This window comes from Syngnathoides biaculeatus, chromosome 10, assembly GCF_019802595.1.
Source record: "Syngnathoides biaculeatus isolate LvHL_M chromosome 10, ASM1980259v1, whole genome shotgun sequence".
Classification (NCBI taxonomy): domain Eukaryota; kingdom Metazoa; phylum Chordata; class Actinopteri; order Syngnathiformes; family Syngnathidae; genus Syngnathoides; species Syngnathoides biaculeatus.
This window is the reverse complement of record NC_084649.1, coordinates 29,564,211-29,579,178: the sequence shown is the minus strand read 5'-3', so window position 1 is coordinate 29,579,178 and position 14,968 is coordinate 29,564,211. Positions and strand designations below refer to the sequence as shown.

The window sequence follows — 14,968 nt, the reverse complement described above, 5'->3', positions numbered from 1 at the left end:
GTATACGACTATACAGTGTGATTGTATTTATTATTTTTCACCCATACCTAAATATAATGCGCTGTATTAACTTTTTGAAAATATTTTGCGCATTATTAAATTGCGCATTATTTCTGAGAGCTTTCCGCATCGCTTTTGGGAATATGACTGAATCGAAAACCTATTTTCATATAGTAGTATTTATATATATATATATATATATTATATATATTATATATATCTTTTTACGTACTATAAATATCTGATGGTCACTAAAATTATTGAAAAATAAAAAGGTTAGCTCCATGGGAGAGAGAGAAGACTGCTGAGAGATAACATGCAATCCAACATGGTTAACATGCTATGCTAACCATTGTAAAATGCAAGATCCCCGAGGAGCTCAGAGAGCTCAGGTTGGGGAATTATGTGTAACAGAAAACATCGAGTATCATATCGAAATGTATATGTATACCTTTTTTTTTTTTTTTTTTTCAAAAACGAAAAAAAAAGCTCTAGGAAAACATCAAGCTTGCCCGCATGAGGATCAAGCCGAGTAAATCTACAAGCATCTCCATCGTCAAGGGAAAACTGTCGAACCACCGCTTTGACATTGGTGAAGAACCAATTCCAACTGTCTCCGAGAAGCCTATGAAGAGCTTAGGCCGGTGGTACGTTGCCTCTTTTAAGGACAAAGAGCAAGTAGAGCTGCTCAGAAAGGATGTGGCCAGTGGCCTAGAAAGGTTCGACAGAACCCTGCTTCCTGGGAAGTTGAGGCTCTGGTGCTTGCAGTACGGGTTACGTCCACGACACCTTTGACCCCTTAACTCTCTATGAGATCCCACTCTCAAAGGTAGAAAAACTGGAGAGACTGATCAGCTTGTTTGTGAGGAAGTGGCTTGGCATTCCCTGGTGCCTCAGCAGCATTGGGGCTCTACGGTAAAGGGATCTTATACCTGCTCATTTCTAGCCTGGCAGAGGGGTACAAGTGTGCCAAAGTAAGACTCAAAATGATGCTCGTAGATTCCAGCGATCAGCTTGTATCCCAGACTGCCCCCATCCTGGCCAGTGGCAGGAAGGGGACACCGCTGGCTGGAACCGAACAGGCAAAGGCAACACTCAGACACAAGGACATCGTTGGCCGAGTGCAGGAGGGGAGGAGTGGCCTTGTGCTCGGGGCAAGTATGCAGGGTTCGCACGCGGCCTAAAAGTCCCTAAAAAACCCCAAATTTTCGAAGGTGCATTTAGGGGCTCCTAAAAGTCCTTAAAAATCCGCGAAAACCGGTCAAGCCCCTAAAAAGGCCTTAAATTTAAAAAAAATCAAAGGGAGGACCTCTACAACCAAAATTCTCCCTAAAAAAATTTAATCTTTTATTTAAAAGAAATGGTGATCCGTCTGGCGTCCAAAACAGCCGGAAATTGTCAATGGAAGTCACAGTGTTGACAACTAGTCACCATCTTGTCGATATTCCATTGTTTGTTTCCGTGGGTAGGCATTTCACTTCGTCTTCGTTACGACGTAGCGTAGTTCTTTCATCGATCCAACTTGTATCATGGGGAAGTGCATTTTTCAAGTTTGGGAGCTGGGTTCGTCGAGATCCAAAAGATCGGCACATGTTTTACTGCCATCTGTGCAAGCAGAGTTACCAGCTTGAAAAGATGGGCGTCAAAGTGCTGGAGTCGCACTGGAAAAACAGGAGACACGCTGATTTGGCAAAGACTCTCATCTTCCGTGGGTATGAATCTGTTTCCAAAATATCAAGATAGTGAAGCATCAACTTCAGGCAGTGGCACTAGCAGTGCATGCGCACCTACAGTTGTCCAGCCATTGACTTCAACCAGCCAGAAGTCAGGCTTTAATAACGTAGTTCAATACACGAAGACGGACTCGTTAAAGGCAGAGATCGTGTGGACTTTAAAAATGATCTGCAGCCATTACAGTTACAAATCTTGTGAAAATAATTCCAAAGTGTTTGCAGTCTTGTTCCCAGACAATTGATATTGCTAAAAACTACCACTGTGGGGAAAGGAAGACTTCGTAGCTGGCTACATTTGGCATCGCTGCCCACTTTTCATCTCTACTGCCTCAAAGCCAAAAAAGACAGATTAGAGACTGACATATCTACTCTTATCGAGAAGGCTGACAGGGTGTGTGAGGAGGCAGATGAAAAGAGGAATCTGAGGTTTATCACCGAGGCCAATGCACTCAGAGGCAGAGCAAAAGGACAAGAGAGCCACTTTGGTACCTCTGCAGCAACAAATAGAGGAGGCACTGGGTATGCTCAAGGAGAAGAGTAGGGGTGCTGAGACGGATATCAGTAGAAGACATTTGTGTATATAGTTGCAATTGTAGTTAGAATCTGTTTTTCTGTAGGCTGTTATGTGAAGACGTTGACAATGGTCATATCAATGAGAACTACCACAAGGGGCAACAGGTGATCACTGTCACAGGTACTGAGGTACTGGAACATTTGATGTACCAAGAACGGTTGATGGCACCATTGGGTGAGTCTTTTTTTCCTTACTGTTGATTTCCCACGATGGCCCTAAATTTTTTCCGTGTCAGCCCTAAATTTGTCGTGTCAGCCCCTAAGAATACCCCTTAAAAGCCCTTAATTTTTTTTGGTCAAACTGAGTATGAACCCTGAGGGAGCAAGGCCACTACTGCTGAGCAGCGGAAGCTGGTGGTCCAGGAGGTACGTCGAGAAGAGGAAGCACAACGGTGTGCCCAAGGTTTGTCGCAGGCTAAGCAAGGGCAGTGGTTGGCCTGGGGATGAGTGGAGGCAAGGAAAATCACCTGGAAAGAGCTGTGGGAGATGGAGGCATTCAGGGCAAACTTTAGCATCAGAGCTGTTTATGACGTCTTGCCTTCTCCCATGAACCTAAACCAGTGGTATGCCAAAGATCCCAAGTGGCTGTTATACCGAAGTCCTGCAACACTGAAGCACATCCTGTTTGGTTGCAAGACCACCCTTACTCAAGGCCGTTACACCTGGTGGCACAACCAAGTGCTGAAGTGTCTCGCTGGTGTTCTAGAGAACCAGCGGATGAGGGTGAACACCCTCCCACCCCTGTCAGCCAACTGGCAACCAAGGCTGTTTGTTCGGGAGGGGGAGAGTCAAACTGGCCATAGCAACAAGACACCGGACAGCTGGGGAGTGCACGAGAATGGAAGCTGCTGGCAAACCTGGACAAGAAGTTCTGCTTTCCATCTGAGATTGCAACTACCAGCGTATGACCAGATCTAGTGCTTTGGTCTGCCTCTCTCAAACTCGTCTACATTATTGAGCTCACAGTGCCCTGGGAGGGTGCAGTCGAGGAGACGTATGAGCGGAAGTGGCTGAGGTATGCAGGACTTGCAGCCGAAGTGCAACAGCAAGGTTGGAGAACAGAGGTACCCCTGGTGAAAGTTGGCTGCAGAGGATTTATAGCCTCTTCAACATTCAGGCTACTGAGAGAGATGGGAATCAGACGGAATGCCCATCGGCAGGCAGTCAGAGATCTCTCCAAGGTGGTGGAAAAGGCCAGCCAGTGGCTGTGGATAAAGAGGAAAGACCCCAATTGGATCTTCAGGAGAACTGATGGCACCTAGGGGGTGAACCTGGGATGCTGGGATTCACTGCTGAACCCTCTCGAGAGTGTCGTAGGTCTATCAGGGAAACACTTGATGACGGAAGGTAGCCCACTTGATAACCCGTAGCGTGACATCCCGTATTTGAACATCCCACAGAGCCTTATCGGAGCCGAATTATGCATGAATAGATGGATATTAACATCTAAATCAGGTCAGGAAAGAGCTGTCCCGCCTAAAAAGCAGATGCCATCTTCAAAACAGCCTAGACCGGTATCTGTTGAGTTTAGTAAAGAGAGAGGTAAAGAAAGTACGACAGCAGTAACCGTGTAAAAAGGGTGAATTGTATGATTACGAAGTAGCAGCGAACTTTGTGTTGGGTTTAGGGTATGGGTGTCTTTGAAGTTTTTATACATTTGGTGTCAATATCGGTAGGCAGAGAGTATGGTATCTCTCCGTGAAAAGTACAAGAAATGTGAGACGGATGCTTTCAAGTACGTTTTAGTGCATTTTTGTTTTGTCATGGAAAATTGAAGGAAATGTTTGAAGGTCCTCCCAGTCTATAATTTGTCGTATCAAAATGATTTTCGGTACCTTTAATGTCACGTCTAAAGATGGTACACGGGAGGTTTGAAAGTAATCTGACCAAAGCTGTAGGACCTGTTCGTGAAAGTATCCACCCACCCAAAAAAACGATGTTTAAAAAAAAAAAGGCCATAGTAGACTTCCTGTACGAGCTTCATCCCCTGCATTGACTTTTTCTTCTTAATGCTTGTATCAGCATATAAAAATTCAAAGACACGGCGAATAAGTTTGACGAGATATCCGTTGTTGTTCATAGTAGGCCTCTTCCGTAGCAAATATCATTGATGAGATATCCTTCGTTGTTCATAGGCCTCTTTTGTGGCAAGTGCGGCAAATGTCAACTTTGAAGATAACTCCCCGGCATATAGTTTGTTTTTTACAAGGTTACTTCTGTGGTACTGCATGTAGTACTTTGGTTATGTTACATCTACAGTTAGCAAACTCGCCAAGTAGGTGTACTACATTGCATTCTCCAATTTTGAAATTACTTCTTTACTAAAATTAACAGATAGTCCGCTACGCCAGGGGTGTCAAACATATGGCCTGTGGGCTGGAACCGGCTCACAAGGAGGTTTGATCAGGCCCACAGGATAATTTAAAAGTGAAAAAAAATGCATAAAAGACTGAATAAATATTTTCAATAAGATGCCATTTGTTCATTATCCCCTGGGGGCACACTGTTTTGATCAGAGTACAAGACAACATTGTTTTGATCAGATAAGAAGACAACTCTGAGACAGGCCTAACACAGCAGATGGTATCAATCCGGTATCTTCTGCTTGTTACAACGTTGTTTTAACCCTGGTCTCTACCTCTCCGCTACACCCTCATTAGTCCAAATGTCATGATCCAAACAGAAAAGTCGACACGCAGTGTAGAATTTTCCCATACACAAAATGTGTGTGTGTATATATATATATAATATTCAACCCCACTACTAGACTCTTCACAGCGAAAAACATGACGCTTGCAAGAGAGAAGAGATAAGATCAACGAATTGCAGGTGGGTCTGAGGAAACAGCAGTCAACTGTCATCCAGAGCCGACACATCAGTGAAACAGCGGTAAAAGCCAGCTACCTAATTGCTCGCAAAATAGCATAAGCAACAAATCCGTATTCCGACGGTGACTTTGTTAAATTATTCTACCATGGAGTTAGATGGGAAGAGAAATGGAGTAGGGGTTATTTTAAAGGAAAAGCTGGCTAAGAATGTCTCGGTGAAAAGAGTATCAGATCGAGTGATGAAACTAAAATTTGAAATTGACGGTGTTATGTATAATGTAGTTAGCGGCTATGCCCCACAGGTAGGATATGACCTAGAGTTGAAAGAGAAATTCTGGAAGGAACTAGATGAAGTAGTTCTGAGCATCCCAGACAGCGAGAGAGTTGTGATTGGTGCAGATTGTAATGGACATATTGGTAAAGGAAACAGGGGCGATGAAGAAGTGATGGGTAAGTACGGCATCCAGGAAAGGAACTTTGAGGGACAGATGGTGGTGGACTTTGCAAAAAGGATGGAGATGGGTGTAGTGAACACTTATTTCCAGAAGAGGGAGGAACATATAGTGACCTACAAGAGCGGAGGTAGAAGAACGCAGGTGGATTATATTTTGTGCAGACGATGTAATCTGAAGGAGTTTACTGACTGTAAAGTAGTGGTAAGGGAGAGTGTAGCCGAACAGCATAGGATGGTGGTGTGTAGGATGACTCTGGTGGTGGGTAGGAAGATTAAGAAGACAAAGGTAGAGCAGAGAACCTTGTGGTGGAAGCTGAGAAAGGAAGACTGTTGTGCGGCCTTTTGGAAAGAGGTGAGACAGGCTCTCGATGGACAGCGAAGCTCCCGGAAGACTGGACTACGACAGCCAAGGTAATCAGAGAGACAGGCAGGAGAGTACTTGGTGTGTCATCTGGTAGGAAAGGGGAGAAGGAGACTTGGTGGTGGAACCCCAAAATTCAGGGAGTCATACAAGGAAAGACATTAGCGAAGAAGAAGTGGGACACTGAGAGGACTGAGGAGAGGCGAAAGGAGTACATCAAGATGCGACGTAGGGCAAAGGTAGAGGTGGCAAAGGCTAAACAAGAGGCATATGAAGACATGTACAACAGGTTGGACACGAAAGAAAGAGAAAAGCATCTCTACAGTGTCAGATTCCGCTTATCCGCAGGACTGATCGGGAGAAATGTCCTGACCGACTCTCCAGTTAAAGGGTTAAGCGACCCCTTTACCCCAGCCGACTCTAACGCCGTGGTGCAGGAGGACGGGAGCTTCTTAAGTCGGTGTCGAGATGAATTCGCCTAGGTGTACTAACTGCCTTTAGTTTTGCAGAGCCAATCCGATCTGGCCCCACTTATCAGCCCTTGTCGAGTAACCTTTCAGAGTAACTAGGTGACAAAGTGTTCGCTCCGCTTTTACATCAGCTTCATCTCTTATGAATCGATTGCACTTGTCATTGACCTAGTAAATTTAACAATCCTTGTTAGGATCGTACGGATTTGTTTTATCTTAAAGCGGAGATTATCAATGAGTGACTGATTAAAATAGAATTTTAGGACTAAATGATGTTAATGTCATTGACGCTCGATCTTTAATGAGGTAGAATGGTAATAATGAGATAATTCAATATAAGAATGACAAACAGATGAAGATGGAAATTTTAAGAATTTAATAAAATGATAAAAATTGTTCAGATAACATTCATTAGTCAACAGTCTTTCCCGCCAGACGCGGGGTATGGTTGTGATGTGAAGGCAAAATTCGATGTTAATTGAACATAAATCAATAAAAGAAAAAATGATTAAAATGATAAAAATTATTCAGATAACATTCATTACTCGACAGTCATTCCCGCCAAACACGGGGTATGGTTGCGATGTTAAGGCAAAATTCGATGTTAATTGAACATAAATCAATAAAAGTAAAAATTATTAAAATGATATTTCTGATGGTAAGTAGGATGAGATAAATGATAAAAATAGTAAAAAGCAATATAAATGAAGTGAGATTCAAAGCATTTAAAAGCATCAGAAATTCTGGAAAATAGACATTTTTGAGTGAGCCTGTTAGTGATCAAGTCGAAGTCGAAGCCTAATTTAGTAATAAGGATTTTCGGGATTAAGGATAAATTGTCAAGCCAACTTGTCCTTCATAGGTAACCGCATAATATCGCTGGTATTATAACTATTGCACCAATAGAAAGACCTTGTCGCTTTGTCAGCGAGAACCGAACAAAAAGCCCCGAACATCCGTATCCAAGGTTTTTATAGCTTTTTGGTGGAACATTCTGGAAAATGTTGGCTGAATCCAGGCCTAGTGGGAAGGGCTCACTTGGTTCATCTTATTAGGCGCCTTTCGCCATTCCTGGCTTGAGTTGTCACACCCTTCTTAGCTTCACTCAATTTTGTCATTTTCCCTTTAATCAATAAATGCATCTTTAAAAATGTATCCACAAACTCTCGTTCGGTTTCACCCTAGTTTTGAGCAATAGCATAAATGTGTCAACATTCTTTTGAATACAATTCTCTCATGCATTCTCAGGCTTGTTTTAGTTGGTATCTCATCGTGTTGCCTTGTCTGAGAGAGACAGTCATACACAGGTTATATTCTTTTCACAAAGCCGTTTCAAAGAATCATATTTTCTGCTAAAAGTTTAATGGAAAAATAGTTTAAATCAATTTCTGCTTGCAGACATCCTGCGTGCTGACTTGAGTGTGATGGGCTTCCTGTTCAGTAACTCGATGCTGCAAACGTCTTGAAAAAGCGTTGGGTGTGACCCGGCAGCTGCATCCTGTTGATGTCTTTATGTCAAAAATAAGATGTGAATACAAAGATATGAAAATAATTGGGTTCTTAAGGTTGCTAACACCGATATATGTATCTAATACAAAGATGTGAAAAATAATCAGGTTTATATAAGGTTACTGACTTTGGTATATGTATGCAATGCAATGAGATGCTAAGTGGGTAGGCTACGTTTATCAGAGATCTTTGACGTGCTGGTGACCCTTTCAAGTATAATTTGGGGACATCTGGTGTTCAATTTGAGAGTTGGTGCTAGGGTTCAGCTCAACACATGGACCCAAGCCATACAAGCCCATTGTTATCAATTCGCTCCATTGCTATTTGTTGTATGGCAACCTACTTGACAATAGGTTGGCCAGACAGAGGGATAGAGATGTGAAGGATGTGCAGCAGGTAAGGGTGATTAAGGATAGAGATGGAAGAAATGTGTTGACTGGTGCCAGTAGTGTGCTAAATAGATGGAAAGAATACTTTCAGAAGTTGATGAATGAAAAAAATGAGAGAGAAGGAAGAGTTGAAGAGGCAAGTGTGAAGGACCAGGAAGTGGCAATGATTAGTAAGGGGGAAGTCAGAAAGGCACGAAAAGGATGAAAAATGGAAAGGCAGTTGCTCCTGATGACAATACCAGTGGAGGTATGGAAGCAATTTGGAGAGATGGCTGTGGAGTTTTTGACCAACTTATTCAACAGAATACTAGCCGGCGAAAAGATGCCTGAAGAATGGAGGAAAAGTGTTCTAGTTCCCATTTTTAAGAACAAAGGCGATGTTCAGAGCTGTGGGAATTATAGAGGAATAAAGTTGATGAGCCACACAATGAAGTTATGGGAAAGAATAGTGGAGGCAAGATTCAGGACAGAAGTAAGTATCTGCGAGTAACAGTATGGTTTCATGCCTAGAAAGAGTACCACAGTTGCATTATTTGCCTTGAGGATGCTAGTGGAAAAGTACAGAGAAGGTCAGAAGGAGCTACATTGTGTCTTTGTGGGTCTAGAGAAAGCCTATGACAGCGTACCAAGAGAGGAACTGTGGTACTGCATGCGTAAGTCTGGTGTGGCAGAGAAGTATGTTAAAATAGTACAGGACATGTATGATGGCAGCAGAACAATGGTGGGGTGTGCCGAAGGTGTGACAGAAGAATTTATGGTGGAGGTGGGACTGCATCAGGGATCAGCTCTGAGCCCCTTCCTGTTTGCAGTGGTAATGGATAGGCTGACAGATGAGGTTCGACTGGAATACCCTTTGACCATGATGTTCACAGATGATATTGTGATATGCAGTGAAAGCAGGGAGCATGCAGAGGAACAATTGTGTGTGAATGAGAAAGATGGAGGGGGAAGAGTGAGGCTCCAGGGAGAAGAGATAGCGAGGGTGGAGGACTTCAAATATTTAGGGTCAACAATCCAGAGCAACGGTGAGTGTGGTCAGGAAGTGAAGAAACGGGTCTAAGCAGGTTGGAACAGCTGGCGGAAGGTGTCTGGTTTGTTATGTGACAGAAGTGTCCCTGCTAGGATGAAGGGCAAAGTTCACAAAACAGTGGTGAGCCGGCCATGATGTACGGATTAGAAATGGTGGCACTGAAGAAACAACAGGAAGCAGAACTGGAGGTAGCAGAAATGAAGATGTTGAGGTTCTCGCTTGGAGTGAGCTGGTTGGATATGATTAGAAATGAGCTCATTAAAGGTACAGCCAAAATTGGATGTTTTGGAGACAGGATTTGAGAGAGCAGACTTCGATGGTTTGGACATGTTCAGAGGCGCGTGAGTATATTGGTGGAAGGATGCTGAGGATGGAGCTGCTAGCGAGAGGAAGACCAAAGAGAAGGTTTATGGATGTGGTGAGGAAGACACGAGGGCAGTTGGGGTTAGAGAGGAAGATGCAGAAGATAGGCTAAGATGGAAAAGATGACACGCTGTAGCGACCCCTAACGGGACAAGCCGAAAGGAAAAGAAGAAGAAGAAGAAGCCTGACGAGGAATACGATAGCAGTGAGGATTTCGGACCTATCAGCAGATTTAGACAGACAATTGAAACAGAGAGTCCTGTCATTTATTGCGGTTTCTGATGCAAATGATGAGAGCACTAACATCACAGAAGTGGCACAACTGGCATCATTTATTCGTGGAGTTGATGAGACATTGACTGTTACTGAAGAGTTTCTTCAGTTGTTGCCAATGATGGACACCACAACAAAAATGTGCAGTTTGTTAGTCAGCAACTTTACTACAAAAAAGTATGGTGGTTACTGTTCATGGACCTCTGAATTTTCATTATGAATTGTATGTGCGTTTATGAAATTTACACATTTTCAGAACATGTGAATACTTTCTTCTTTACACATTTAATAGCATTCTCCTTAGTTTGTAAGGTGTGGGGAGGTGAGCTGTGCGATTGTAAACGATTAAATTTAGATTTTATTTGCACATATGTAAATGGTTTAAAAATTCCTTTCTTTATAATTATCATTTAATCTTAGTGCATTACTATATTTTTCAATACCAATTACTTGTTTATGTTTTGTGCCTTTGTACAATCAGTCGTATCAGTTGCAATGCATATATGTGAATGATGAAAATAAATTGCACATTTGTCTAAGGAAATCTGATGTTTCATAAAATGTTTTGTAAAAGCAATGTTCATTAAATTTCAACATTTTCCTTATTTTCTTTTTCTTTACACCAAAACAAAGGAAAGACATGTATATTGGTTATTTATAGCAGAGTATGGTATAATATTAATGGCCTGGCCCACTTGATATCTCCCGAGGCTGTATGTGGCCCACAATGTGAAATGAGGTTGACACTCCTGGTCTGCGCCCTAATGAAGATGCCAATTCCGCTTTTTATGCCACTGCTCAGCCTGCTCTTTCCTGGTTTGGCTTCACTGGGTCTCACTGATGCCTGACAATTATTTTGCCATCTCTGGCGCAATCCTGTGGCTGTAATATAACATTACATGTTTTCCTCAATTGAAATGCAATACCAGTCACTCACATTTGAAAAAATGTACGGGTGTGGTCAGTCATGCTCCCAGATAAAGGTGCAGGTATGATTAGAGATGGAATCTCAAGACCTTAAAATAACTTACTGGATTAATATAACATAACTGCAAATTAAAAATAAAATTAACAAATACCTAACTAAAATAGAAAACAAACATTTCTACTCAGAAATGATAATTTCCATTTCATCTATTAGTAGAACATGACATAAAACGGTATTTAAAATTTTTCATCAATAAAAATTCTTCATCTGACAAACTTTATCTGAAGAAAAGTTAAATGCCCTGGCCTGTCAAGGAATAAACACAAACAGTCTATTCCTCCAGTCTATTCCATCTAAGCGTAGTTTACGGCGGTATCTATTGTCAATCCATTGATGAAAGCTACCAGTAGATGATCTATATCTTCCTAGAGCAAGTAGAGGGGAAAAGTTTTCAACTTCAAGATAACGTGTACTACAGGGGAAAATGATCATTCGCATTTAGATACATGGACAGACTAACGTTAGAACTTAGATCAAGTTGAAGTAAATCACAATCTCATACTAATTATAGTTAGATACTGAAACATTACCTGTGTTTTGTCCCAGAAATGTTTTCATTTTAACTGAATTTCCAATGACATGGCTCATGATGTTGATGACTTTCGACATAAATGTGCTCGCAGTATGTGAAGCAACTCAGATTATGTGGTTTTGGCGTAACTTCCGAACATGCTCAGTACGGTTAACTTGGATTTCCTGTTACTGGGTGAATACTGATTGTTTAAAAACAGGCTTGTTTTGTGAACAAGGTTTATGAAATCAACACGTAAATTAAAGGAAGACTCTCCTTAGAATTCATATGTACAATGAACCCTCCAATGTGAAGTAATATTTTTATTACACATATTTTGTACAGTAATTGAATAAAAAGTTGAAAATAAAGAACATATCTGAATCCTAGCAAAATCTGGATATGTGGCAGCTTTCAAGCCAAACGCGTAAGAAACATCCTTGACTACGCCCATGACGTCGCCGGTGTTTAGCATTACAGACCATTCATTCTAGATAAGCCAAGATGCCAACTTGTTCTGCACCAACTGAGAAAACACACCCAAATTTGTCTTTCTTTAACCTCCCGTGGGGTCAACCTGACAGGATAAAGCTGTGGCTGTCACAGTTGAGACTCATTCATCAGCGGGGAAATTTGCACGCATTTAATCATTACTGGTTAATAGCCGCTAAGTTATAGCCTCTCGTGCTGGTATGGTAAAGCAACAACATACGTTACGAGGGTGGCGCAGCTGTGCAATCCCGACATCCGTGTGTGGAGTTTGTATGGTCTACCTGTGTCTGCGTGTGTGTAAACTTGGCTCCTGCCCGTAGACAGCTGGGATAGGCTCCAGCACACCTTCGATCATTGTGCGGCGAAGAAAATGGATGGATGGATTTATACGTGTAACACTACCTAGTTACTATTTACAGCGATCCGCGCATGCAACAACCGCCAACCACCCAGCCGCCCGTGGATCGCGATGAGCTTTGCAGCTTGAAAAGTACAACTTGGTGTTTAAAAAAAAAAAAAAAAAAAAATATATATATATATATATATATATATATAATGTACATATATGTCTGGCCACCTAGTATATATTCTCTACATCTAAACCAACTCCTCAGAAAAGCATCAAATCTCCGCAATCAATTTCATGGGACTGTTATTGTTCGTCATCAGCGCCACGTCCCTCCCAACACGTTGAATTCCGCCTGCGTGTATGTTCTGGCTCAAACGCTTGAACATTGTACATTGTTATTTTTATTTTATTTGCTCTATGGTATAGTAATAACACGGAGCTTCAACTCGCTTTGCTGGCTCTCTGAACACAACACCTCCTGGTTACTATTTACGGCAATCCGCGCCTGCACCCCACCCCCACCACACCGCTGCTGGATTGCGAGAAGCTTTGCTATCCACCTGCTATATATTTTCTCCATCTAAACTAACTCCTCAGAAAGGCATCAAATCTCCGCGGTCCATTTCATGGGACTGTTATTGTTCGTCGTCAGCTCCACGTCCCTCCCAACACGTCAAATTCCCCTTGTGTGTGTTCTTAAGTGGAGATAAATATCTGCCCCCGGCCCCCACATCTGTATTTTGTATCAGTATTTGCTGTCTAATTATGAAAAATCCATTTATTTCTGAAGCGATAATCAGTGGAATAATTTGTTTAAAAAAAAAAAAAAAATCAACAGTGCGGCTATCTGTCCATGGATGGCAGGATGGGTTTGGGATTTGTTTCACAGTATTTATTAATTATCAAATGGGTCAAGAATACAGTACTATCCTAAATTAAGATGGATAATTGCTGTCAACTTTTCAAATTTAAGTCTTATTTTATGAACACCCAGTTTCTACCTTTCTAGGTGAGAGGCCATTTGTTTGCGACTCAGAAGGGTGTGGCTGGTCCTTTACAAGCATGTCAAAATTGCTCCGTCACAAACGGTAAGTAAGCCTTCACTTTGAGTATCAAGAGTCATGCCCAGAGGTGCGCCTAAATATCATTATAAATATGATCCAGATTAACGGAAGATTGGTGGCTCTGCATGGCTAAAATTGACACGTCATTGATAAAGAATGGAACAATTCCAATGAAGTGGGGATGTTGTTAAAAAAAAAAAAAAGAATACAATTGTTTGCAAATCATGTTAGACCTATGTTTAATTGAATACACTAAAAAGACATTTAATTCCTTTAATCTCAGCCAATCTCAGTCCCAGTCATTTTAGACAATCTTTCAAGGCACCTTTGTGAGGGTAAGTGGCTCAGAAAACTGATGGACGGACGGATGGCTATCTGCCAGCCAGCAAATGAAAGATTAGATTTCATCTTTCAAACAAAAAAAAGTTTTCTACCCTTTTCCAATCTGGGATAATTGGTCGTAGAACATGTGTACGTTTTAACAAAATTCCTCTATGGTAAGAGGAAAACAGAAATGTAGGTTTTTGTGAAAATTCAATACAGTACAACATTTTTAATAACTGTGACACTTTTTGTGACAATTTTACCACAAGATAATGTAGTTTTCTTTTTTACATCAATTTATGTACAAGAACACCATTACCTATAATTTTCACATTTGGAACTAAACTCTGCAATGGTAACTGAACTGTGTGCATTGGAACTCTGAATATGTGCATGTTTATGTGGCTGTTTGTGTGTCGACAATGGACGACACCGATTTGATCAGCCTGATTGGATCGGCTGAAAATTGGATTTTTTTTGGCGGATCAGCTGATTGGTTTAGATATCATTCTCTGATCCGATCAGTGACGTCATTGATCGTCTGAGGAAAACATTTACCGTAATTTCTCGAGTATAATGCGTCCTGAAGTATAATGCGCACCCCCAAAGTTGACCTAAAAAAATAAGGAAAACCCTTCTACCAATGTACAAAGCGCACCCATATGGTCAAAATATTCGGAATTATATGTATTTACATTTTGTTAGGTTTGTACTTGTATTGTTTTTCAAAAACTGTCTGTACAACAATCCTTAATAATAATCATTGTGCATGTGCTTATTTAGCGGTAATATATAAATCGGGACAGTCCACAGGACACGCTTATCCTGGTCCCTGTAATTGTCAGAACAGAATCCCTCAATCAACTCAAATAAATGCTCAATGATGGCATAACATTTTATTATTACTGTTGACAACACATATTAGTCTTAAATAATTAAATAAACTGTTTCACACTGTTTAAACTTAAAATTTTTTGCATTAAATATTTGTGCGGAAAACATTTGTGCATAGTGCAGTTTATCCTCTAAATTACATATCCTCGGCCAAGACTTCAAAAGAAGTATCAGACTCATGACTTTGCGTCACTGTTAAACTCAGTGACTTGGACCACTTCTGGTACCTCCTGCATTGTATCATGAACATCCCATCTTGCTCCCACAGCATCCACTGTGCCATCCATGGCATTTGTGAGGAATTGTCTTTTGAATCCCAAGAGTTTTGGTTCAGCAGCGCAGCCTCTTGCCCTCCGTTCGGCT

At 41.5% G+C, this 14,968-nt stretch overlaps 1 protein-coding gene across 7 annotated transcripts in view; it reads left to right on the top strand.

The window, feature by feature from the left end:
• The window catches only part of si:dkey-156n14.3 (zinc finger protein ZXDC), an 87,035-nt gene that overhangs the window by 22,890 nt on the left and 49,177 nt on the right, over positions 1-14,968 (top strand). For all 7 annotated transcript variants that reach the window (XR_009796655.1, XM_061831384.1, XM_061831385.1 and 4 more), the window contains one exon: positions 13,333-13,411. Coding sequence is in view for 6 of the 7 variants with exons in the window: in XM_061831384.1 (XP_061687368.1) it covers positions 13,333-13,411 (79 nt within the window). In the remaining variant the exon portion in view is untranslated. The remainder of the gene's footprint in view (positions 1-13,332; positions 13,412-14,968) is intronic.